The sequence below is a fragment of the Rhinoderma darwinii genome, chromosome 2 (assembly GCF_050947455.1).
Source record: "Rhinoderma darwinii isolate aRhiDar2 chromosome 2, aRhiDar2.hap1, whole genome shotgun sequence".
Classification (NCBI taxonomy): domain Eukaryota; kingdom Metazoa; phylum Chordata; class Amphibia; order Anura; family Rhinodermatidae; genus Rhinoderma; species Rhinoderma darwinii.
In genome coordinates, this window is record NC_134688.1 from 106,353,028 (window position 1) to 106,380,658 (window position 27,631).

Genomic DNA, 27,631 nt, shown 5'->3' on the forward strand with positions numbered 1-27,631 from the left:
AAATTAAACAGAAAAAACTATCCTGAAAATCACTTTTTCCTATATTCACCCCACAAAAATAAATTATATAACTTAAACAGTAAACTTTTTCCATGTCCCAAACTGTGCAGAAAAAAAATACAATTTCTCCAGCATAAAACAAGGCCTCATATAGCCAGGTCAATGAAAAAATAAAAAAAGTTATGGCTGCTGAAAGGCACAGAGGCAAAAACTGAAAAATTTTAAGGCCTTTTCAGGTCTAGTCATCAAGGGGTTAACCTTATTTTACCATTTTGTAAAAATAGGGAACAAAGTGGACCCATTTTACGGACCCATTAATTTCTATTGACCACGGATACCTTCCCTTATATTTGCGGGAAGGTGTCCGGGCTGTAAAAAACCTCTGCAAAAGATAGGACATGTCCTATCTTTTGCTTTTTATGGGCTGAAAATGCGGGTGGCTGTTCGCGACCACCAGCGGCGGCTGTGCCCGTAATCAAGGACCATGATTACGGGCACGGCTGTGTGCATGAGGCCTTAGGCTTGCATCACAAAATGTTTTGCAGATCTCCCGAGGACATGTTAGGGAATGTTTCCCTCCTCCCTTGTGCTAGATGCCTATGGTTCATCTCCCTGCGCCTTTTAATTTTATATGGAGGCAGATAGAAATATTTTGATTACAGATTTAAATGGTATCAAATTGAAAAAAAAATGGTGGCATTCTCTATTGCATGCCGTATAACATAGGTATCCTACCCTGCTTATAGAGGAAAATCCAGTGCCAAACAGGGTCACCACACAGTGGCACACAGTGGGTTTGTAATAGTTGTTTATTTATTTAATATTTTATTTCATTCCAGAATTTGTGTCTTTATTGGATATGTCATTTTATTTAAATTGAACAGCATGTTTTTAAAGTATTTGAAGCAGAGGTGTAACTTGTTGCTGCATGGCCCCAATAATTGTAACAGGTCTCCCCCCTATCATGTGCCATTTATATAACTCATGTCTTCTAATTCGGCAAAGGGTTTTTGGGCACCCGGAGGCACTAGAGCCCAGGTTGTCCATTTATATATATTATACCACACATATTAGATGCTTTAAATTCACCATACAGTAAAACATGTCATGTAAATGTAATAAAGTCATGTTCTGCATAGGCATGGAACCCAGAGCAGGAACAGCTATTTGTTTTAATGGCTAGTCCACCATTGTATATATCATGTGTGAGAAAGTCATCATGACATATGATACTGAATAATGTTATGTTCTTCGCAGGATGCCATGAAAATTATTGGATTTTCAGATTCCGAGGTGGTCTCAATTTTTCAAATTGTTGCAGTTGTTCTGAAGTTGGGGAATATTGAAATAAAGGGACAGTTTCAGGCCAATGGAATGGCCTCTTGTTACATCCCAGATGCAAAGGGTAAGAACAAACAACATTCATCGATTATACTGAGATTTTCATTGTCATTTAGCCTCACAGTATTATTGTTGAGTGATAGGTATAGTCAAGTAGAGTGTATCAGGTATAGTCAAGTAGAGTGTATTACCAAGAAAATTATAATCTATTGACTAGATGTGACTCCCATACATCGAAAAGGAATTTGTGTCTTCTTTCGGCTTCTTCTCTGGCTAATGCCACCCTCCATTCCTTGGTTCTATTATTCATGATTAAACAATATGGGGTTTGTGTAATCCTTGGTTATCTAGCGTGTTGGTTATGCAATCCCTGGTATTTCTGTGTATATAAGGGGAGAAATTGGAAAATACTTGGTTATTTTGTGTGTTTCAGGAGGTTTTGGCCCTGTGTTTCTTTAAAATCCAAAAGGAAACTCTTTAGTCCTTGGCAAAACCCAGCAAGAGAAAGAGATGACCAAGTCTCCTGCACTTGTCCCATATTAAACAATTAAGAAAACGATATGTTTTTTTTTTAAATTATTTAGACAACCTAGTGATTTGTCTAGTGCTTTCGATTTCCTAAAATATTTCATGCTGAAGGACTATGGTAAACTGGGTTATTCATTTTTAAAATGGTCAATGCTTAATGCTTGGCAACCTGGGAAGAGTTTTACTAGACAGTCTTAAAATGTGAAAGCTCCTCACAAGGCTGCAGGTAGAATGTAACCTGAACCAGAGGTGGGCAACACAGAAATCACTCATTTCGGTTTTATTTTATCTAACTATAGATTGGTAAAATGTAAATTACACAAGTCAACATAATGGATGCAGTAATTTCTCCTTTAAGGGTATTTCCTTACTAATCTTAGATCACGGTCAATTATTTCTTCTTCGATCCTATATATGTTAGAACTGTTTTATGCTCTTATTTGACCTACCAGATATCAAGGAGATCGGCTCACTGATTGGTCTTGATGCTTCTACGCTGGAAAATGCATTCAGTGTCCGCACTGTAGAAGCTAAGCAGGAGAAGGTGGTGACTTCACTAAATGCATCTCAGGTAAAAAAAAAAAGAACCCACAAAAAAAGTTACACTGTAAGTCAGTGGTCCCCTACCAGTGGCTCAGAAGCCACATGTGGCCCGCACCCCCTGCTGTGTGACTCGCTATAGGAACCCTAAGTTGTGACCATATGCTCTTGATACAAAATGACATCCACATTAACAATATCACAAACATATCCTATTACCAGATAAGTGGCAATTTGGGTGGTGGGATACCAGTGTGTTAAATTTCAAAGTGAAATATTTACCTTAGATAGAAGTTGGTCATAATAGCCAATTAAAATTTTTTTTTTACTGTTTCTCTGCTTGGTTGGAAATATTATATGAACAATCGTTTGCGATACACAGATATGCTGTAGACACGTTCCTTGTCTTTTTATGGCACTGGCGGCTGGTGATCATTTGTTATTCTGCACATTCTCAACATCATTTGATTTAATTTTTCTCCCATGTCTGTTTTTTCTAAACATCATATATTTATGGGCTGACTGTAGTGGCAGGAAGGAGGTGAAGGGAAAGTGAGCCCTAATCTACCCACCGCCCTGTCCCTGCCTACTTGCAACGACCCGCCCTAGGCGACGAGGTACAACTGGGCGGCGGTCCCTACGCTGGCTAAGTGCACAGGAAGACAAACAGGGAACACGCAGGGGAAGGGGCAGTAGCCACGGAACGCCACGAGGAAACGGGGCGGCGAACGAACAGTCAGGACCAGGACGAAGTAAGCACACCCGAGCGGGCACGGAGACAGAAGCAAGCCAGGGCAAGCAAAGCAGGTCAAGCAGAACTGCAGCAAGGCAGAAGCACGGCAGAAGCAGGCTGGAGCAAGCAGCAGTGGGGCCAGGAATCCAAAAGAATTACAAGCACTGAGGGAGAGCACAGGGCAGGTAATAAAGGGCAGGGGGCGGAGCTAACTCAGAGAGACCAGGCCGCGATAGGCTCTCCCACTCCTGAGCCTGCCACCCTGGTTGGTGGGAGATGGTGTCAGTCGAACAGGTCTGGCCTCAGGTGTGGATTGATTAATCCCAGGAGTATAGCTAGATGAAGTACCTGGCAGATCCCTAACAGTACTCCCCCTTTTATGAGGGGCCACCGGACCCTTACTAAGGGGACCCGGTTTAGTGGGGAAGAGGAGGTGGAACCTCCTGATCAATACCCCAGCGTGAACATCACGGGCAGGTACCCAAGTCCTCTCCTCCGGCCCGTATCCTCTCCAATGGACCAGGTACTGGAGGGAGCCCTGGATCATCCTACTGTCCATAATCTTGGCCACCTCGAATTCCACCCCCTCAGGGGTGAGAACGGGAACAGGAGGTATCCTCGAGGGGGACCAGGACGGGGAGCAGCGTTTAAGGAGGGAGGCATGGAAGACGTCATGTATGCGAAAGGATGGGGGGAGCTCCAGACGGAAGGATACAGGGTTGAGGACTTCAATGATCTTATAAGGTCCAATAAATCGGGGAGCAAACTTCCTGGACGGGACCTTAAGGCGCAAGTTCCTGGACGACAACCAGACCAAATCCCCGACGACAAACCGGGGGTTAGCAGAACGTCTACTATCCGCCTGAATCTTTTGTGCGCTCTGGGACGCCTCTAGGTTCTTCTGAACCTGGGCCCAGACAGTGCACAGTTCCCGATGAACCTCCTCTACCTCAGGATTATTGGAACAACCAGGGGAGACGGAGGAGAACCTTGGGTTAAACCCGAAATTACAGAAAAACGGGGAGACCCCTGACGAGTTACTGACCCTGTTATTCAGGGAAAATTCAGCAAGGGGAAGGAATGAGACCCAATCGAATTGACAGTCAGAGATGAAACACCTTAAATATTGTTCCAGGGATTGGTTGGTCCTTTCCATTGGCCATTAGTTTCGGGATGGAAGGCGGAGGAGAAGGACAGATCAATCTCCAACTTTTTACAAAAAGCTCTCCAAAATAAGGAAACAAATTGTACCCCTCTGTCAGAAACTATATTGACTGGGGCCCCATGGAGACGCAGGATGTGTTTCACAAACAAAGAAGCTAACGTCTTGGCGTTAGGTAGCTTCTTAAGGGGCACAAAGTGGCACATCTTGCTGAAGCGGTCGACTACCACCCACACCACCGACTTGCCCTGAGATGGAGGCAAATCGGTGATAAAATCCATGGAGATATGGGTCCAAGGTCTCTGGGGAATGGGCAAGGAACGTAGTAGGCCCGCAGGTCGGGACCTAGGGGTTTTGGACCTAGCGCAAACCTCACAGGCGGCGACGTAAGCCCTAACATCTTTAGGCAACCCAGGCCACCAATAGTTTCTGGTAATGAGGTGTTTGGTGCCCAAGATGCCAGGATGACCAGATAGAGCGGAGTCATGGTTTTCCCTGAGTACCCTCAGCCGGTATTGCAGGGGAACAAACAGTTTGTCCCCAGGGACGTTCCCGGGAGCTGCACCCTGATCAGCCGCGATATCAGAAGCTAAATCAGAATCCGTGGCAGAGACGATTATACCAGGGGGTAAAATACAAGCGGGATCCTTCTCGGAAGGAGGATTGGCCATGAAACTACGTGACAGAGCGTCAGCCTTAATATTCTTGGACCCAGCCCTATAGGTAACCAAGAAATTAAATCTGGTAAAGAATAGTGCCCACCGAGCTTGTCTAGGATTAAGCCTCCGGGCCGATTCTAGGAAAACCAGATTCTTGTGATCCGTAAGGACCGTTACCTGGTGTCTGGCCCCCTCCAGGAAGTGCCGCCACTCCTCAAAAGCCCATTTAATGGCTAGAAGTTCGCGGTTGCCAATATCATAGTTACTCTCCGTGGGCGAAAACTTCCTAGAGAAGTAAGCACAGGGGCGGAGATGGGTGAGGGAGCTGGTACCCTGGGACAAGACGGCCCCCACTCCCACCTCGGAAGCGTCAACCTCCACAATAAATGGCTCCTCTTGGTTGGGCTGAATCAGCACGGGGGCCGAGATAAAGCACTTCTTGAGAGTCTCAAAGGCCTGGACGGCCTCAGGGGGCCAATGGAGGACATCGGCACCCTTGCGGGTAAGGTCCGTAAGAGGCTTAGCGACGACTGAGAAGTTGGCAATAAATCTCCTGTAATAGTTGGCGAACCCTAAAAAACACTGTAACGCCTTAAGGGAGGCAGGTTGGACCCATTCCGCCACAGCTTGAACCTTGGCAGGGTCCATGCGGAATTCATGAGGAGTGAGGATTTGCCCTAAAAATGGTATCTCCTGTACCCCAAAGACACATTTTTCAGTCTTAGCAAACAGATTATTCTCCCGAAGGACCTGGAGCACCTTCCTGACATGCTCCACGTGGGAGGACCAGTCCTTGGAAAACACCAGTATGTCATCAAGGTACACAACAAGAAAATTACCTAGGTACTCTCTCAGGATTTCATTAATAAAATTCTGGAAGACAGCAGGGGCATTACACAACCCAAAGGGCATGACCAGGTATTCGAAATGACCCTCGGGTGTGTTGAACGCAGTTTTCCACTCATCCCCCTCTTTGATGCGGATAAGGTTATATGCCCCCCGTAGATCGAACTTAGAAAACCATTGGGCTCCCTGAACCTGATTAAAAAGATCCGGAATCAAAGGAAGTGGGTACTGGTTCCTTACGGTGACCTTATTCAGGTTACGATAATCAATGCACGGCCTAAGACCACCATCCTTCTTCCCCACGAAGAAGAAGCCAGCACCTACAGGAGAAGTCGAGGGGCGAATGAAACCCTTGGCCAGGCATTCTTGGATATACACCCTCATCGCTTCACGTTCAGGACATGAAAGATTAAATATCCTACCCTTAGGAAGCTTGGCACCAGGCACCAAATCGATAGCGCAATCGTAATCTCTATGGGGGGGCAACACCTCGGAGGCCTCCTTAGAAAACACATCGGCGAAGTCCTGAACAAACTCAGGAAGCGTGTTTACCTCCTCCCGGGGAGAAATAGAGTTAACAGAAAGACATGACATAAGACATTCATTACCCCATTTGGTGAGATCCCCAGTATTCCAATCAAACGTGGGATTATGCAACTGCAACCAGGGAAGACCTAATACCAGATCAGACGATAATCCCTGCATCACCAGTACAGAGCACTGCTCCAAATGCATGGAGCCAACCAGGAGTTCAAAAACAGGAGTATGCTGAGTAAAATAACCATTAGCAAGGGGGGTTGAGTCGATTCCTACTACAGGGATAGGATAAGGTAAATCAATACAAGGCATCTTTAGAGACATAGCAAATTCCACAGACATGATATTAGCAGATGAGCCAGAATCCACGAAAGCACTGCCAGTGGCAGACCGGCCAGCAAACGAGACCTGAAAGGGAAGCAACATTTTATTGCGTTTCACATTAACGGGAAATACCTGTGCGCCCAAGTGACCTCCCCGATGATCACTTAGGCGCGGAAGTTTTCCGGCTTCTTATTCTTGCGCCTGGGGCAGGTGTTCAGTAGATGCTTGTCGTCCCCACAGTAGAAGCAGAGACCATTCATTCTGCGAAACTCCCTACGTTGTCGAGGGGACATGGAGGCCCCGAGTTGCATAGGTACCTCCGAGTCCTCCGTGGAGGGGCGAGGAGACGGGACCTCGGGGGGAATCGCAGAAAAGTCAGAGGGGAGCACACTGAAGCGTTCTAGCTGACGTTCCCTGAGACGTCGGTCAAGTCGTACTGCTAGGGCCATAACCTGGTCAAGGGAGTCAGGCGAGGGGTAGCTAACCAGCAGATCCTTCAGGGCGTCAGATAATCCTAACCTAAACTGGCACCTGAGGGCCGGATCGTTCCACTGAGAAGCTACGCACCACTTCCTAAAATCAGAACAGTATTCCTCAACCGGTCTCCTACCCTGACGTAAGGTCACCAGCTGACTCTCGGCTAAAGCAGTCCTGTCAGTCTCGTCGTAAATGAGTCCGAGGGCAGAGAAAAAACGATCAACAGAGGAAAGTTCAGGGGCGTCAGGAGCCAAGGAGAAGGCCCACTCTTGGGGCCCTTCCTGGAGTCGGGATATGATGATACCCACCCGCTGGTTCTCGGAACCTGAGGAGTGGGGCTTTAGGCGGAAATACAGTCTGCAACTCTCCCGGAAGGAGAGAAACGTCTTACGGTCCCCTGAAAACCGGTCAGGTAACTTGAGGTCGGGTTCTAGAGGTGAGGTGAGGGGTACTACTAAAGCAGCGTCACCCTGATTGACCCTTTGGGCCAGGGCCTGGACCTGTAGGGAGAGGCCCTGCATCTGCTGGGTCAGGGTCTCAAGGGGGTCCATGATAGCGTCAGCGTAGGAGAAATGGTAGACTAGGTAAAGGCTTGTAATTATGTAGTGGCAGGAAGGAGGTGAAGGGAAAGTGAGCCCTAATCTACCCACCGCCCTGTCCCTGCCTACTTGCAACGACACGCCCTAGGCGACGAGGTACAACTGGGCGGCGGTCCCTACGCTGGCTAAGTGCACAGGAAGACAAACAGGGAACACGCAGGGGAAGGGGCAGTAGCCACGGAACGCCACGAGGAAACGGGGCGGCGAACGAACAGTCAGGACCAGGACGAAGTGAGTACACCCGAGCGGGCACGGAGACAGAAGCAAGCCAGGGCAAGCAAAGCAGGTCAAGCAGAACTGCAGCAAGGCAGAAGCACGGCAGAAGCAGGCTGGAGCAAGCAGCAGTGGGGCCAGGAATCCAAAAGAATTACAAGCACTGAGGGAGAGCACAGGGCAGGTAATAAAGGGCAGGGGGCGGAGCTAACTCCGAGAGACCAGGCCGCGATAGGCTCTCCCACTCCTGAGCCTGCCACCCTGGTTGGTGGGAGATGGTGTCAGTCGAACAGGTCTGGCCTCAGGTGTGGATTGATTAATCCCAGGAGTATAGCTAGATGAAGTACCTGGCAGATCCCTAACACTGACTCAGGGGTGTAGCAAAAGGCTCATGGCCCCTGGTGCAAGAATTCAGCTTGGGCCCCCTACCCCTCCCGAACACCACCAGAACCCTGCGCACGCCTATGCCCAGCCGCGTTGCCCGACAGCCCCCACGGATGCCCCCACTGTATAATTCCCCCCATAGCTGCCCCCACACACTATAATGCCCCCATAGCTCTCCCACCCCACCCAGTATAATGCCCTCTATAGCTGCCCCCACAGTATAATGCCCCTATAGCTATCCACAGAGTATATTGCCCCCCATAACTGCCCTATACAGTATAATGCTCCTATACAGTATATTGCACCCCCATACAATATATTGCCCCAATACAGTATCATGCTCCCCATAGCTGCCCCATACTGTATAATGCCGCCATACAGTATGCCACCCATAGTTTCCCTATACAGTATAATGACCCCATACAGTATAATGCTCCCCATAGCTGCCCCCATACAGTATAATGCCCCCAATAGCTGCCCATACAGTATAATGCCCCCATACAGTATAATGACCCCCATAGCTGTCCCATACAGTATAATGCCCCTTATACAGTATAATGCTCTCTCAGCAGCTAATATATCGGCCCCCTCCCATACCCAGTATAATGCCCCCACATGTGCCTAATAGAAAAATAATAACATAATTACTTACCTATCCCCGTTCCCATGATTAGTGGAGGAGATCCTTCTCCTCATCTGCACTGTGCTGTGAGTGACTCGGCGCAGACAGGCGCGATGACGTCACTACATCATGCCTGCATGTGCTGAGCCGCTCGCGGTACAATGAATGCTGGAGGAAGGCTCCAGCATTGAATTGAACTGTATCTGAATCATGAGGACGCAGATACAGTTGGAAGTGGGACCATCACGATCAGCACTGTGTGGCAACGGGGGACCTGTGAGCCCCCCAGACTTAGGGTCCCAGTCGCAACTGCGACCCCTATAGCTACGCCACTGGGCTGACTGTAATAGGCAAATTTGTCAGAAATCTTTTGGGGTTTTGTCCACATGAATGATCAGCCATGTGACTGTGGTCATCCATGACATGTCCACCTTCTATCTAATGTGAATGGGCAGCTTTAGAACTATGGGGGTCATTTGTTTCTATTGTTAGAACCTTTTTATGTTATTCATATAGTTTTCTCTGCTATTTCTCTTACATTTATCTTGCATGCTTTTAGGCTGCTTATGCAAGAGATGCCCTGGCAAAGAATATGTATGATCGTCTCTTCAGCTGGTTAGTGCAGAGGATTAATGAAAGTATAAAGGTAGGTCACAATGCGATTCTGCAGGAATTCACAAGAGACGCTAGCAATTACCTACATTACACATTCTATTTTTTTACTATATTATGTTAAACTAATATCTGATATGTTAGTGTAATTCTTGCTTATTTATATCAATGGGCCTGTTTATTAGACTACCAGACTATTATAGACATTTTAAAGAGGCTCTGTCACCAGATTTTGCAACCCCTATCTGCTATTGCAGCAGATAGGCGCTGCAATGTAGATTACAGTAACGTTTTTATTTTTAAAAAACGAGCATTTTTGGCCAAGTTATGGCCATTTTTGGATTTATGCAAATGAGGCTTGCAAAAGTACAACTGGGCGTGTTGAAAAGTAAAAGTACAACTGGGCGTGTATTATGTGCGTACATCGGGGCGTTTTTACTACTTTTACTAGCTGGGCGTTCTGATGAGAAGTATCATCCACTTCTCTTCAGAACGCCCAGCTTCTGGCAGTGCAGATCTGTGACGTCACTCACAGGTCCTGCATCGTGTCGGCACCAGAGGCTACAGTTGATTCTGTAGCAGCATCAGCGTTTGCAGGTAAGTAGCTACATCGATTTAACTGCAAACGCCGATGCTGCTGCAGAATCATCTGTAGCCTCTGGTGCCGATGTGTCCTCGCTCGTCTGACACGATGCAGGACCTGGGGAAGTGACGTCACAGCGTGATCTGCCAGAAGCTGGGCGTTCTGAAGAGAAGTGGATGATACTTCTCGTCAGAAAGCCCAGCTAGTAAAAGTAGTAAACACGCCCCGATGTACGCACATAATACACGCCCAGTTGTACTTTTACTTTTCAACACGCCCAGTTGTACTTTTGCAAACCTCATTTGCATAAATACAAAAATGGTCATAACTTGGCCAAAAATGCTCGTTTTTTAAAAATAAAAACTTTACTGTAATCTACATTGCAGCGCCTATCTGCTGCAATAGCAGATAGGGGTTGCAAAATCTGGTGACAGAGCCTCTTTAAGCCTGGAGTGTTGACTGTTTTTACAGCTAGTGATGTAAGAATAGGGCCAGCGTCAGCGCCTGGTGAACCCAGGCAAGTGCCGTCACGCCCCATGCCCAGTGGCCCCGCTAGCAGCCGCTATGGCTGCTAGAGCAGTAACAATGCCACATTCAATAGTACTTGAACGCTATGGCAGAGCAGGGAGGTATCTCCCTGCTCTGCCATTTACTACGCTACAGACTCCCAGGCAGAGCGCTAGTAGCGAATAGCGCTCTGCCCGGGACTCCGGCTCTGGGGAAGCCCCAGATATCACTGCCCATATAAAGACAGTGAAGTCAGGAGGAGAGAAGGAGTCCCCGGCAGAGCGCTAGAAGCTTGGCATACAAATGATTCTCCCTTAATCGCAGCAGAACTTGACGAACATGCCTCCGATGAGTTGTCGGATCTGGAGAAAAAAATCGGAATATCATCGAGATAGAACACAACACAAAAATAGGAGGAGATCTCGGAAGATATCATTGACAAATTCTTGGAAGACTGCGGGAGAGTTACACAGACCGAAGTGCATTACCAGGTATTCATAGTGCCCATCTCAAGTGTTGAATGCTGTTTTCCATTCGTCACCCTGGCGGATCTGGATCAAATTGTGAGTCCCACGCAAGTCTAGTTTAGAAAAAATCTTGGCTCCTCGTATGCGGTCAAATAGATCGGAAATTAGTGGTAACAAATATTTGTTCTTGACCGTGATTTGATTGAGACCACGGTAGTCAATGCAAGGTCGAAGAGATCCGTCTTTTTTCTTGACAAAGAAAAGCCAGGCCCTGGCCGGGGAGGAGGACTTTTGTATGAAACCCTTCTCCAGATTCTCCTTAATATAGACTGACATAGACTGAGTCTCTGGTAAGGAGAGATGAATGAGGGCGCAATCCTGCCAATGACTGAGGCAGAGAAGGCTGGACAGGATGGATCTGCAACAGACAGCGGCTGCGACATTTGGAGCCCCATTGGAGAACCTCTCGGGAATTCCAATCCAGGACTGGGGCATGTAGTCGGAGTCAAGGCAGGCCCAGTAGGACAGGATTGACAGCTTTAGGCAAAACAAGACACAAAATAAGTTCAGTATGAAGGGCTTCAACTTGGAGCTTCAGCGGCTTGGTTTCAGATACAATCGGGTTGGGTAGAGGCAGTCCATTCACCGAAGCAGCAGCCAAAGTCGTCTCCAGAGGGACTGTGGGTAACTGGAGAAGAGCCACTAGGTCTTTCTGGATGAAGTTTGCTGCGGACCCAGAGTCCAAATAGGCAGAGACCCAGTGCGTCTTCTCGTTGGACACTATGGTCACGGGGATGAACAGTCTTGACGAGAATTTTTTATTCTGCGCAGTTCCACCTAGGGTTGTCTCTCCAACCAATCCTAGGCATTGGAGTCTTTTTGGCTTCTGAGGACACAAACGCACAACATGGCCTCCGAGGCCGCAATACAGACAAGGTCCTGAAGTGCGTCTGTGTTGTTTCTCCTGGGCTGACAATTTGAGCCGGTCCACCTGCATAGGCTCCTCTGGTGGAACAACTGGTGAGGGCAACAGGGATTGCTGGAAAGTAGGAGCCAGCCTTGGGAATTTTCTCTCCCGACAAACCTCTTGGGATTGCTCCCGGATCCTCATGTCAATTCGGGTGGCAAGAAGAATGAGGTCATCAAGGGTAGGTGGCAGATCACGAGCGGCAAGTTCGTCTTTAATTTCGGAAGACAGTCCCTGCCAGAATGTAGCCACCAAGGCCTTGTTGTTCCAGGACAGCTCTGCCGCCAGGGTGCGAAACTGAATGGTGTACTCGCCCACAGAGATGTCTCCTTGGCGAAGGGTCAGCAGAGATGCAGCAGCTGACGAGACTCGTCCAGGTTCCTCAAATATCATGCAAAAATTCTGAAGGAAACACCGGAAGTCACGGGTCTCTGGTACCTGACGCTCCCAGATAGAATTCGCCCATGCTAGGGCCTTGCCAGTAAGGAGAGAGATGATGAAAGCGATCCTTGCGCCATCGGAAGGAAATGCTCTGTCATGTGGACTGAAGTGGATCTTGCACTGGTTCAGAAATCCCCTGCAGGTACTCGCTTCTGTGTCGTAGCGAGGAGGTAGTGGCAGTGATAATCGGGAAACGGCACCGGTACTGACAGGAGGTGTAGTAAGAGGAACAGCCAAAGCAACAGGAACAGGTGCCATGATGGCTGCAATTTGCGCATCCAGTCACTGTGCAATGGAGTTCACTGCCAGGAGGAGTTGGTCTTGTCGGGACTGAAGGTCTCGCAGGTCTGCCTGCATGGCTTGTGACGTCGTCATGGTCTTGGATTGACCAGCGGGGTCCATGGCCTGAGCGTACTGTCACAATCCGTGGGTATGTGGACCCACTAGGCCGCACTGCCGTAGCGGAGTAGCAGCTGGCCAAACAACAGTCTTAATACAATAGTACCTTTAATATTCCAGACAGTAATGGAGGCTCGGCACAGATGAACTTGTAGACACCAGACATGGTGTATATAAGCAGGCGTGACCGGTGGCACCACATGACTCCAACAGGTTAAGGCGCAGGAACAGATATAGCACGGGATACAGGATACAGGTAGCAGGGCATAGGAACAACGGGAACAGGATAACACTAAGGGACCATTTGCTAAGACTAACATGGGTAAACACAACAACGCTCAGGCAATAAGTGAAAGGGCAGAGCCCTTTTTATAGTCCAGGGTGATCATGGACTAATTACAGATATTACTCATGTGTGTGCACTGGCCCTTTAAGGCCGGAATTGAGCACACCCTACGGGATCCAGTGCAGCGATGCGGAAGTGAGTGCCGGCGTCTCTCAGGAGGGAGATGCCACCCGGCACTCACTCGTCCATGGCTGCGGCCATCGAGGGGCAGGTAAGAACGGCAGTCTGCGGCTGTGGACGTTACATGGACAGTGATATCAGGAGAAGAGAAGGAGTCCCAGGCAGAGCGCTAGAAGCTCTGCTCCAGGACTCTGTCTCTGGGGAAGCCCTTGACATCACTGTCCATATATGGACAGTGATGTCAGGAGGAGAGAAGGAGTCCCAGGCAGAGTGCTAGTAGTGCTCTGCCCAGGACTATGGCTCTGGGGTTGCCCCTGACAACACTGTCCATATATGGACAGTGACGTCAGGGGCTTCTCCTGAAGCAGAATCCCCAGCCAGAGCGTCGGCAATGCTATGGCTGGGGAGTCTTCTCCTAGAGGGAGCCCCGAAGGCTCAACCTACAGGGAGGGAGGCTGTGTGGCACTACCAGGGAAGGGGGCTGTGTGTCGTTACCAGGAAGAGGGGCTGGGTGACACTACCAGGAAGGGGGGCTGTGTGGCACTACCAAGAAGGGGGGCTGTGTGGCACTGCCAAGAAGGGGGGCTGTGTGGCACTGCCTGGGGGTTGGGCTGTGTGGCACTAGCTGGGAGGAGGGCGCTGTGTGGCTCTACCTGAGAGGAGGGGGCTGGGTGGCACTACCTGGGACGGGGGCTATGTGGCACTTCCTGGGAGATGGGCTGTGTGGCACTACCTGGGAGGGGGTGGCACTACCTGGGAGGAGGGAGCTGTGTGGCATTACCTAGGAGGGGGACTTTGTGCCAATACCTGGGAGGGGGGCTATGTGCCACTACCTGGGAGGGGGGCTGTGTGCCACTATCTACAGAGGGCACTCAATTTATGGGGGTACAAACTCGGGGCCTAACTTCTATATGGGGACAGAAACGGCCTAACGTCCATATGGGGACACAAAGTGACATTTTTTGCCATTTTACTGCCGCCGTGAGTTCCCCCACAAAGGGGCCTACTAAGTCTGTGTCGCCCAAGGGCCCACATAAACCTGAAGCCGTCCCTGTGTAAAACCCAGGTGTATGGCATATCACACATATACATGATGCTTGCAATCTTACTGTATCTATGTTCTAACTATAGGTGACAACATGGAATCTACTGATCTCATATAGCATACACTTGAATTCATATTAATCATATTTCACCAACTTCACATATGACAGCATAGGGCTAGTGTAATTTAATACTCTATGCATACAATACACTGCAATAATGTAGATCATGAATTCTGCTCGTCATGTTATCTTTTCCTATTCACGTATAAACCATAGCTTTTCTTCAAGTGTTTGCTGGACATGTTTTAGATTGCTACCTTAACCTGACCTCTTCTGCCAGGTGTCTGAGTACCAGGGGAAGAAGGTGATGGGAGTGCTGGATATTTATGGATTTGAGATCTTAGAGGTAGGTTTCACTGAAAAAGTGAATTTCGATTACTCTATTTAAATTTCTTCAACTATTAGAGGGGTTTTCCCACAACAGCGTTTTATGACATGTCAATAGTTCCATTGAAATAAATGGAAAGCATAAGAAATGAGGAACTGATTGCTACTTTAACACCCATCAGTTTCTCATTTCATATTCTAAGGGAATGTGCACACGACCTCTTTTCAGACGTAATGCAGGCGTTTTACGCCTCGAATTACGCCTGAAAAGACGGCTCCAATACGTCGGCAAACATCTGCCCATTGCTTGCAATGGGTTTTACGATGTTCCGTGCAGACGAGCTGTCATTTTACGCGTCGCTGTCAAAAGACGGCGCGTAAAATTACGGCCGCATCAAAGAAGTGCAGGACACTTCTTGGGACGGAATTGGAGTCGTTTTTCATTGACTCCAATGAAAACCAGCTCCAATTACGTCCGTAAAAGACGCCGCGAAAAACACATGCACTTGTAAAAACGTCTGAAATTGAGGAGCTGTTTTCTCCCGAAAACAGCTCCGTAATTTCAGACGTATTTGGCGTTGTCGTGTGAACATACCCTAAGTCCTACGGTAAATTCACGTGAGTTATAAAGGAAATAACAACCTGCAAAAACAGTATCATAAATACACTGAGGTTTCAATCTGCATCTGAAACAAGATGTAGGCATTTTTTTTATATATGTTTAAGGAAGATGTCAATCAAGAAGTGAGATCAAGACCGGAGATAGATTTGGGTGTTGTCAGTGCATAAATGATTGTGAAAATTGCATAAATGATTGTGAAAATTACAGAAATTTAAGAGGTTGTCCAGGACTTTTAATTGATAGCTTATCTTTAGTATAGGCCATTAATCTATGATCAGTGTGGGTCCGATCTATCGATTAGCTGAATCTGGGAAGTTGCAGCACCAGGCACTGTACAGCGCTGTGCCTGGATAAACCGTGAATTGACCTTCGTTCTGCTGATCAGTGATGGTTCCGGGGGTTGGACCTCCATTGATCCTCCTAGGTGTTGAATCAAAATTTGTACCAACAAATATGACAAAAACTCTTCCACACAGTGTGTGGATTTGTGTTCATATAAAAAAACATTCCTTTTCAATAACTGTAAATATTGTATTTTTTATTCCCAACAGGAAAACAGCTTTGAGCAATTTATTATTAATTACTGTAATGAAAAACTACAGCAGATATTCATACAAATGACTTTAAAAGAAGAGCAGGAAGAATACGCCAGAGAGGTAAAATGTTTGTCTTTCTGGTTCCGTTCCTCATATTAACCCCTTCGCACTGCTGCTAAGAAACTTGTTACAATTGTGCAGTATGTAGTTTACCTCTAGGGAGGGGGAAGCTTTATATTGAAAATAACAAGTCATTTAGGACCATGGATAGTTTTGCATGCGAAAATCATATTATTACAATGGTCAAAATGTCAACAGACATGCTTTCAGAAGTACAGCCAGAAAAAGTAAATTAGGTCTCATTTAACCCCTTAATGCCTAAGGTATTTTAAACCTTAGTGACCAAGCAATTTTTTAAGTTTTTCCATGTTCGCATTCAAAGAGCTTTAACTTTTTTATTTTTGCGTCGACACAGCTGTATAAGGACTTGTTTTTTTGCAGAACAAGTTGTATTTTTCACTAGCACCATTTTGGGGTACTTATAATTTATTGATTAACTTTTAGCAACTTTTTTATTGGGGTAATAGGAAAAAATACTGAAATTTCGTCTTAAACTTACGACGTTTACCATGTGGTATAAATAACATAATAACTTTTTTCAGCTGGTTTATTTCAGCTGTATGAGGGCTTTTTTTTGTGCGATGACTTGTAGATCCTTCTGGCATGGCCTAACAGGCCTTTACTAAAGGCAGACTTGGAGGCTTTTGTTAGGCCACCAGGCTGCCATAGAAACCATCCACACCCGACGATTTCATTAAGGGATGCCAGTGGAGTGAGAGAGGGAGCCCCCTTCCTCTAAAACCACTCAGATGCGGCGCTCACTATTGATCGCCGCATCTGAGGGGATAACCATGATCGGAGACCACTGCTAGTGGTCTCCGATCGTTATCCTGTTGCCCAACGCTGTTACCAACAGCCCGGGCTTCAGGAGCACCCCTCCCAATGCGGGAAAAACTTCATCTGAAGCGCCAACGTGAAAAGGAGGCGTTTCATAAGAACTACCCTTAATGGCCGAAGTAGAAACACTATACGCTGTTCATTAAGGGGTTAAAAACAGAAAAGAACAAAAACCTCCAGTTTCCCTTGAGTTCACCTATCAATATTTTAGTGGAAAAAAAAGCTACAGTACGTCAAGGTACCATGACTTGTCTGTCCTTCACAATAGGGGACTTTGATTCACCTTCTACACCAGCTCACTCTTTCAAAAATGACTCTAAAAATAAAATTTCTATTTACATTTAGAGTACATAGGAGCATACTAGTGGAATGAGTAACAGCAATGATTTCCTAAGCATTACGTAATGAATTAGGGTAGAGCTCCACTGCGATAGTCGCACGGCAGTCACAATAAAATCACAGGTTTGCATACACTATCGCGCAACCTCAATGTTTCCCTATGGGAAGAAAAAGTTGCACACGACATGTGCTGATAGCAAAAATTCTGACCATGGGACCATAGGGAAACATAAAGGTTGTGCGGCGGTCACGATTTTACCACAACTGTCTCATGACACAAAAGTGTCAGTGGAATCCTAGACAAAGTCAAACCAATATACTCTTTCAGATGCTGCCACTTTGGGTCACAAATCACTGCCAGTAAAACTGATAGAAAGATTTATTTGTTGTCTGCTCATTGCATTGGCCACTGGGGTATACAGCGTTTATAAATGAAGTTTATAGGAGGACATTTTTCAGTCAAAGTTCATACAATAAGGAAAGCATAAATCTAGTTAATAAAAATGGGCTTCATTTAATTTATGAACGAGCATACTATAGAATATCTGAGTTTTGTGTCTCATCTTATTATTATTATTATTATTATTATTATTTAAGGGAATTAAATGGACCCGAATTGACTTTTTTGACAACGAGATTATCTGCAATCTGATAGAGGATGTAAGTAACAAATACATGATTTTTGTGCTATTTTTGTTGATCAGATTTTGGTTCCTATGAAAAGTATAGATTTATAGGCATGCCAAGACCCACATCTTAGTATCTGGTCATAAGAAAAGAACCTTCTTGATATACAGTATCTAATACTGTGCCTCCAATTAATATTGATCAATATAATTTTACCCATTCTTCTATAGTTGTGGTTTGCAGTACTTCAGCCTCTGTTCTTGCATGATGCTCCATGAAATTATAAATGGGCCACAATCTGATGTGGTCTTCCAGTTCTAAAAAACACTTGATATCTCCTAATGACAGAATACAAATGGAATACTAGCAGTCCTGGATGAAGAGTGCCTGCGCCCAGGAAACGTCTCTGATGCCACCTTCCTTAGTAAGCTAGGACAAAGGTTCGGAAACCACAAGCACTTCAAGAGTAAGGCTACCCAGAATTTGAAACGTATTATGGATGCCACCTTACCTGATAATTCTTTCCGAATAGAACACTATGCTGGTCAGGTAAGAAATGTGTTATAGAGACTTGTACAGCTGCTCAAATTGCTGTGCTAGAACATAGTAGTGTATGCTTGTAGTAGTGTTAGATCATGAGAGATTACACATTTAGAGGCAGATTTACTACAGTGTTTTGGTCTAGAAAGTGTCGAAAAATTTACTTTTTGAAAAGTGTTCTGGAAAGGGGGCGTGGTGTAGCAGGGATGGGGTGTGGCTTACCAGAAAGAGGCATGGCTTAAATGCCCTAATGTGTGCCAAAATGCTTCACAAAACTGGCCAAAATTTTGACGCAAAATAAGCAAAATGAAAAGTGGTATAAGAAAGAGAAAAGTGTCTAAAAGGACATGCAAGATGCACCAAAATTATCATGTAGCATGCACCACTGTGATAAATTTGGCTAATTTTGTGCCTGCCTGGTCTGTTTGCACTGTCCAACTATTAGACAGCATTAGTAACTGTGGGCCGGAGTGTGTTATGTCCTGTTGTGTAGATGGAATAGTTTCCCATACCATTGTTACTCCAGCTCAAAGCTTCTCAACCTTTTTCTACTGTGGCCTTACCAGCTGCGACATGGGGATACCTGGGCCTCAGCATTGGTGAAGTCCATGGCAAAATGAAAAATGTATCTCAATGCATCTTTCATTTGTGTTCTTAACCCAGTATAATATAGTAACAATTATTTTACTAAACCAAAGATTGCTGCTGCCAGAGAAAGGTCTGTTTAGAAAATAATCACTTCCCAAGCTGCGCATTGCCAACAACACAATATGAGAAGCACTGGTCTAGCTGGTATTGTTACAACAGCTATATCACTGAAGCAGGATATATGGACGTAACCAACGGCAACTTTGCATGTGATTATATTTTCCTCTTGGGTTAAAGCTTTTTTAAAGATTAAAGTGGACATCCACCCGTAAACATCGGTTTTGTTTTTTTTTATCTTAATTGCTTAATATATATATATTAGTCAGAGCTAAATCTCCTGCATAGACATAGACGTAAATAGTAAAACTCTGGCTACTTGTAACCACCACTAGGGAGTCCAAACTTGCCTTGTATAAACCGTTACCCTGATCCATTTTTAGATCAACAGATGGTATAAAAATAACGGATGCAAACGGATTACAATCTGTTTGTATCCGTTTTACATTGACACCAATGATAAAAATAACCCATCCGTTAGACATCTGGTTTGTTTTTAGCAAAGAAAAAGTTCTGTACTCTGCACTTTTATCTCCGTCAAAAAAGGATGACGAACAAACGCTAACGGATGCGATAAAAAATCCCAGGGGATTTCAGGGGAATTGTGTTGTTGGCAACGTCTTCCCCTGGCAAAATCAGCTGTTTGCCGGGAGTGTAAGGAGCTGGACCTCTTTTAAAATAAGTTGTCTGTATTGAGACCGCCCTAAAGATGCTTATATTGTCAAAAGGAATCAGTCCAGAATGTTTGATCTTAAAACAAAATAGTTTTAAACGATGGACTGCATTTTATGTAGAATATCCTGTAATGTTTGGGTGTCTGGGCTGAAATAGCTGACAAAATGCTATGTTCATTTCTTACAATATTTGTGCTCTGTTTAGGTCACGTACAACACAAATGGGTTTTTGGACAAGAACAATGATCTACTCTACAGAGACCTCTCCCAGGCTATGTGGAAGGCAAAGCATGAGCTGCTGAAAACTCTTTTCCCAGAAGGAGATCCAAAGAATACTTCTCTAAAGCGTCCACCCACTGTTGGCTTTCAGTTCAAGGGCTCCGTGTCAACACTTATGAAGAATCTGTATGCTAAGAATCCCAATTATATCAGGTGACACATAGCCTATAATGAATTGTTAAGCTGTTTTATCTGCATATTATTCTATTTTATTGTTTGTCAAAGTTTGAGAATATAATTGTATAGCTGAGAACATATAATCTGATTGACTATAGACTATTATGTTTATGCCAGTTTAAGGAAAAGGCTATTCTGGACAGGATATAAAAACCCAAAATAACAGGTGTAATGAACAATTTTTAAGAAATATTTCTTATAAATCGTTTCTGTTCACCTCGTTAGGCTCTGTTCACATCTGCGTTGGGGTCCCGTTCTGACGTTCCGTCGGAGGTTTCCATCAGAACGGGACCCTGAGCAGACACAAACTGACACTGACGAAAACCAGAGCGTAGTTGACTACTCTATTGCTTCCGGCAAAACGACGGGTCCGGTGCACAACAGACACACGGAAACCACGGGCTCCATCACCATTGATTTCAATGGTGACGGAAACCTCTGGTTTCCGTCGGTGTCAGTTTATGTCTGTTCAGGGTCCCGTTCTGACGGAAAGCTCTGACAGAACGTCAGAACGGGACCCCAACGCAGATGTGAACAGAGCCTAAATTTTCATTCTGTACTTAAATTGGACCTGCAAGCTCTCCTGACAGGTCTGTTTTAGTAAATATTTGCCCAAATAACAATTCTTGAGCATCTTTTTTTAGAACACTGCGTTGTGTTGATTCTCTGTTATTCCTCCTGGAAATGTATGAATAAATTGACAACTAGGTGTTTGTAGATAAAGTAGAGATAAAATGTACCCCAATACATACACAGTCAGTTGGTCCATAGCAGAACTTCCCCTTAAATCTTCCAAATAGTATCATTGACCGTATAAATTCCTCATACACTAATGGAAAGATGGTTGCAAGAGAAGTATAGACAATAAATAGATTAGATCAGAAAAGCATCTTTTATGTATACTGCTGTAAATTTGTGAATTTATTGTGTATGTTGTGAAATGTCTGGTCCGATTAGCTATGGATTAAATAATAAAATGCAGAAAACTGTGAAATCTATAGGGACCATTATTTTTGTATTTACTTACAGTGAGTATTTAATTTTTGTATATACTACTTAAAACATCATTACATTTTGCAAACAGTGAATGAATAATTATGGTATATTATTTGTATGACAAAAACAGGTGTTTGAAGCCTAATGGCACAAAGAAATCAGCCTTCTTTGATGATAGCCTTGTGAAGACACAAGTCCGCTATCTGGGGCTGCTGGAGAATGTCAGAGTGCGTCGGGCTGGATATGCTTACAGACAAGAGTATAAGACTTTCCTGGAACGATACAAGATGCTGAGTAGGAAGACTTGGCCCGAGTGGAGAGGAGACCCACGGTAAGATTATATGGAATCTGAATGATCTCTCAGGACCTTACAGTACTAGAGTGGATATAAACATGCATCACGTGAGCCAAGTATAGCATCTTGGTTTCCATTCAAAGTTCAAATATATACTGCATGTACTCTCTCTCTCTCTCTCTATCTCTTTCTCTCTCTCTCTCTCTCTATATATATATATATATATATATATATATATATATATATATATATATATATATATATATATACATTCACAGTTCAAAGTTTACTGTTTTTTCTTTTTGTTTTGTGACAGGGATGGAGTAGAGACAATGTTAAAAGACCCAGAAGTTAGTATTGCACCTGAAGAACTTGCATATGGAAGAACTAAACTATTTATCAGGACTCCAAGCACAGTATGTATATTTTTCCAGTAAAATGATATCCAGTTATAATTCTGTTACTACTGTCCACAGCTGTTTATAAATATTTCTAAGGCTACATTCACACTTAGCAGAATTGCTGTGGAGTTTTCATTCGGATTTGCAGGCGAAAATCCACAGTGCATTCAAGTAACAGCAAAATGGATGAAAATTTCTGTGCAGAAATTGACCTGCGGTGTGGATTTTTTAATGGTTTGTGCATTTATGGCAGATTTTTCCCATTGAGTTCGATGGGGAAATGAAAATCTGCAACATATGCCAAATGTTGCATTTGCTGCGGAACAGCTGTGTATTTGCAGCAAACATCGTAAGTAGAAAAGCAAACAAACCCTATTTCCATTTTAAAATAAAAAAAGACACTACTCACCTCCCCTGGTGCTACAGTAGTGATGCGTCTTTCTTCCCCCAGCTGGTCTCTGTGCAGGCGGCCTCCTGGCATAACATTTTGTCACATGTGACCACTGCATGGGAGCGGAGCCTGGCTGCACAGAGACCAGCCGGGGAAGCCAGGATGTGTCACTACGGAAGTAACAGAGGAGTCAAGTATGATCTTTTTTTTTTTATCCCATCTGCTCTTCTCTGCAGCGGTAAATCAGGCTGAAAATCTGCACCAACTTAAGTCTGCACCATGTATTGGCATGTAGTATCAGTTAGAGCGCAGAAACAGCTGGAGGAAATGATGACAGACAGCAACGACTGGTGCTCTTGTGTAGCACTCACGGACTGGAATGTTATCAGCTGACTTGTAAGAGACAGCTGGAGCAGAGTATGGTAGACAGCAGTGGCTGGCACTTTGGAGTAACAATCATGGACTGGAATGTCATGTCAGCTGGAGCAGAGATCAGCAATTGGGGCAAGGTACAAGCCGGGTCACAAGAAATCTATTCAAGAAAAGGAAAAATACAAAACACTATAACGATTCCTTCTGGCCCAAAAATCATGTGATTCAAAGATCATGTGTTTTTTTGAAAAAAATAACACTAAATGCTTAAAAATGACCACTGACCCAAAAAACCCAAGACAAAATAAAAACAAAAAAGGCATCTAAAGAAACGCCATATTTGTAGTGTGTTTTATGTTTCCCCATTGACTACAAGATAACACCCGGCCACAGCTTTTTTTTTTTTGTTGCAAAAAATGCCAGGAAAGAACACTGCAAAAAAATAAATCACAGGGATTTTCATCTGATCCAAAGCTTCTAGGACACTAGATATTGGATTTTGACTTGTGCTTTTCTGGAAAACAGAATCCTCTCTACATTCAAATAATTGTGACGGACTTGAGACATAAATCTAAGTGGCAGTTGTCTACCGCCCCCCGGGCTCACCCCACCAATTCCTGGATCATTTTGCTGCCTGGCTTCCACAATTTCTATCCTCTGAAACACCCACTCTCATCATGGGTGACTTCAACATCCCCATTGATAACCCAATCTCTTCCTCTGCCTCCCAGTTTTTATCTTTAACCTCCTCCCTAGGTCTGTCACAACTTACTAACTCTCCTAAACATGAAGACTGGCATTCACTTGACCTGGTCTTCTTCCGTCTCTGCTCAGTTTCTGACTTTATTAACTCTCCTCTCCTGCTTTCTGACCACAACCTTCTCTCCTTTACTATCAAATATTCTCTGCCTTCTAAGGCCATGCCTACATATCAGACATACAGAAATCTACATGCCATTAACACTCAAAAACTCATAGACAGTCTACAGTCCTCATTGTCCCCTATCACTTCCCTCTCCTGTCTCAATTTGGCTGCCAAACTTTACAATAACACTCTCAAGAATGCATTGGATGAAGCAGCCCCCGCTACACTCCGAACCCCCGACAAAGACGACGACAACCCTGGCACACGCCTCAATCTCGCTTTCTTCAGTGGTGCTTAAGATGTGCCGAACGACTGTGGAGAAAATCGCAGTTGGCTGCAGACTTCCTCCATTACAAATTTATGCTCAAAACTTACGACTCTGCCCTTCACCCCGCCAAACAAGTCTATTTCACTTCTCTCATCTCCACACTATCTAATAATCCAAAACGCCTCTTTGATACTTTTCACTCCCTCCTTAGTCCTAAAGTGCAGACGCCAATCACAGATCTCAGTGCTGAAGACCTGGCCACTTATTTTAAAGTTAAAATTGACAACATCCGCCATGATATTATCTCCCAGTCCCCTAGTAACATCGATCCCCTTCCCTCCCGCACTCCCTCTTCTTCACTTTCAGCATTTGACCCAATAACAGAAGAAGTCCCTAGGCTCCTCTCTTCTTCTCGTCCTACTACCTGTCCTAGTGACCCTATCCCCTCACACCTACTCCAGTCCCTCTCCCCAGCTGTCACTAGTCACCTGACTAAAATATTTAACCTCTCTCTTTCCTCTGGTATCTTTCCCTCCTTTTTTAAACATGCCATTATAAACCCATTACTGAAAAAAACCAACTCTTGACCCATCCAGCGCTGCTAACTACCGACCAGTCTCTAATCTGCCCTTCATCTCCAAACTCCTGGAACGCTTGGTCTACTCTCGCCTTATCTGCTATCTCTCTGCCAACTCCATTCTTGACCCCTTACAATCTGGTTTCCGCACTCAACACTCCACAGAAACTGCCCTTACTAAAGTCTCAAATGATCTCTTGGCGGCTAAATCGGAGGGTAAATCCTCTCTCCTGATTCTTCTGGATCTCTCTGCAGCCTTTGACACTGTAGACCACAAACTCCTACTTAACATGCGCCACTATTGGCGTCAAGGACGCGGCTCTCTCTTGGTTTTCCTCCTATCTCTCTGACCGCTCATTCAGTGTGTAATTTGCTGGTTCCACTTCTTCTCCTCTTCCCCTTGCTATCGGGGTTCCTCAGGGATCGGTCCTAGGTACGCTCCTCTTTTCTCTCTACACAGCTCCTATTGGACAAACCATCAGCAGATTTGGCTTCCAGTACCATCTCTACGCTGATGACACCCAATTATATGCCTCTTCCCGTGACATCACCCCTGCTCTAATACAGAACACCAGTGATTGTCTGTCCGCTGTCTCTAACATCATGTCCTCTCTCTATCTGAAATTGAATCTTTCTAAAACTGAGCTCCTTGTGTTCCCACCATCTACTAACCTCCGTAAACCTGATGTCTCCATCTCTGTGTGTGGCACTATCATAACTCCTAAGCAGCACGCCCGCTGTCTCGGGGTTATTTTTGACTCAGATCTTTCCCTTACTCCTCACATTCAATCACTTTCACGCTCCTGTCATTTTCACCTCAAAAACATCTCCAGAATCCGCCCTTTTCTTACTGAGGAAACCGCCAAAACTCTCATTGTTGCTCTGATTCACTCTCGTCTTGACTACTGTAACTCATTACTAGTCGGTCTTCCCCTCACTAAACTCTCCCCTCTCCAATCTATCCTCAATGCAGCAGCCGGGCTCATCTTTATGACCAACCGCTACACCAACGCCTCTAATCTTTGCCAGTCACTGCACTGGTTGCCCATCCCCTTCAGAATAAAATTCTAACTTATTACTCCCACCCACAAAGCTCTCCACAGTGCTGCACCTCCTTACATCTCCTCCCTCATCTCTGTCTACCACCCTACTCGGGCTCTCCGTTCTACTAACAACCTTACATTAAGATCCTCCATAATCCGAACCTCCCACTCCCGTCTCCAAGATTTTTCTCGTGCTGCACCAGTCCTCTGGAATGTGCTACCCCAGACAATCAGATTAATTCCCAATATCCACAGTTTTAAATGTGCCCTGAAAACACATCTATTTAGACCAGCCTATAACATTCCCTAATCTGACTCTTTTCCATGGCCCTCCTTTTAGATTAGTCATCAGAATAAGATTCCCTCACACTCCTCTTCATGTCCGTCATACACGGATACTGGCTGGTGTCCGGCTCATGCAGCTTTATGTGTACCACCCATGTGTATAAAAATGGCTGGACTATTGTACAGAACAAACACTGTTACACTTTGTGTCTCCTTTATTTCCTCATAGATTGTAAGCTCTTGCGAGCAGGATCCTCACTCCTCCGGTTTGAATTGTAAATTAACTTTGTCACTATGTAATGTCTGATATTGTTTGTTTCATGTTCCCTCCAAATTGTAAAGTGCTGCGTAATATGTTGGTGCTATATAAATAAAGATTATTTTTATTATTAGAAGGACATTTTAAGAGTTTATGCAGATCCAGGAGGAAGGAGAAGTTATTCCTTTATATTTCCCATACCCTTTGAAACCACTTCTGGCTTTGGCTCAAAAATCTGCAACAAAATCTGCAACAAATACGCGATTAGTAGTATTTTAGATATTCATAGGCTAACGTTTCTGTATCTATTTCCATATAACATTTTACTAACAAATGGACTTGTTTTCAGCTTTTTGACTTAGAGGAAAAGCGCAGGAAGAAATTGGATGAGCTGGCCACCCTTATACAGAAGATGTTTCGTGGATGGAGGTTTAGGGCTCAGTTTTTGCTTATGCGCAAGAGCCAGATCATCATTTCTGCATTTTACCGTGGCCACGCAGTAAGTTTAAGATAATATAAATATCTGCAGTAAATTTATTACCCAACCTAAAATATATAGGGGGAGAATTTATCAAATGTTCTACACCAGTTTTCTGGCATAGAAAAGTCGAAATTTGTGCAATAATTATAGCGACTTTTCAAGCATTTACGCCTCTCACAGCACTTTAGCAAAAATTGGGTGATGCTTAGCAAAAGGGGTTGGGGTTACCCTGGCCTGACAAATTTATTATATCCTACACCAGAAACTGGCAGAAATGATATCAGAAATCTTTGCCAGCTTGTGGCTGTCGTAGATTTCCCTTTCTAGCACACAGACAGGAGAAAATTCCACAAATTTATTAAGAGGAATGCGCCTCCTATTAAATTACTCCTGCGGGCTATATACTAAAACTGAGGTTTGAAACGCCGGTCTTAAGTCTTCCCCATAGGCTCTATATAAAAGAAGAACAAATCTTCATAAAGATAGCACAAACAAAAAAAGCAACTTGCTTGTGTTTTCTAGTCATCACTTGTACTTCTCACAATTGAAATGTTACTAACAAATCTGCTACTTCTGTTTTATGTTTCAAAAAGTTATTTATTGAATGATAGGCCAATAAAATAACAGCCAGTATTTGAATGGAAACTTCATCCTGTAATATGTATAAGGCCGTATTCACACGAACGGGTTTCAAATAGTCCGTGAAAAACTGCCTAATCTCACGGCCGATTTGCATCCGCGCGTGACCTGTTTCACGGATCCCTCATAGACTTGAGTCTATTGAGGGATCCGGGAAAACGGGCAAGAATAGAACATGTCCTTTTTATTATTACGAGCGGTTCACATGGTCTGTTAAAAAAAAAAAATGTCCGTGTGATTAGCCCTATAGATGTGTATTGATTTTTATGCAGCCGTGTGACGGACATTAAAAAATGTCCGTTACACAGCCGATTATGTAAATAAGCCCTAGGAGAAGAGTATTCTCACTTACTTTACAATTTTGATATATTTGTAATATTATCACATGCAGAAAACATGTAAGAACTATAACATAATTAACAAAAAAGACTTCGACAACACAACATTCTTGGTCATTATAAAT

At 44.6% G+C, this 27,631-nt stretch overlaps 1 protein-coding gene across 1 annotated transcript in view; it reads left to right on the forward strand.

Annotated features, from left to right (window-relative positions):
* The window catches only part of MYO1A (myosin IA), a 94,890-nt gene that overhangs the window by 53,166 nt on the left and 14,093 nt on the right, over nt 1–27,631 (forward strand). The window contains exons 10-20 of the mRNA XM_075850171.1: nt 1,258–1,405; nt 2,322–2,440; nt 9,525–9,611; nt 14,794–14,859; nt 16,014–16,118; nt 17,892–17,954; nt 18,270–18,470; nt 20,046–20,272; nt 21,423–21,623; nt 21,904–22,003; nt 26,398–26,547. Of these exons, the coding sequence (XP_075706286.1) occupies nt 1,258–1,405; nt 2,322–2,440; nt 9,525–9,611; nt 14,794–14,859; nt 16,014–16,118; nt 17,892–17,954; nt 18,270–18,470; nt 20,046–20,272; nt 21,423–21,623; nt 21,904–22,003; nt 26,398–26,547 (1,467 nt within the window). The remainder of the gene's footprint in view (nt 1–1,257; nt 1,406–2,321; nt 2,441–9,524; nt 9,612–14,793; nt 14,860–16,013; nt 16,119–17,891; nt 17,955–18,269; nt 18,471–20,045; nt 20,273–21,422; nt 21,624–21,903; nt 22,004–26,397; nt 26,548–27,631) is intronic.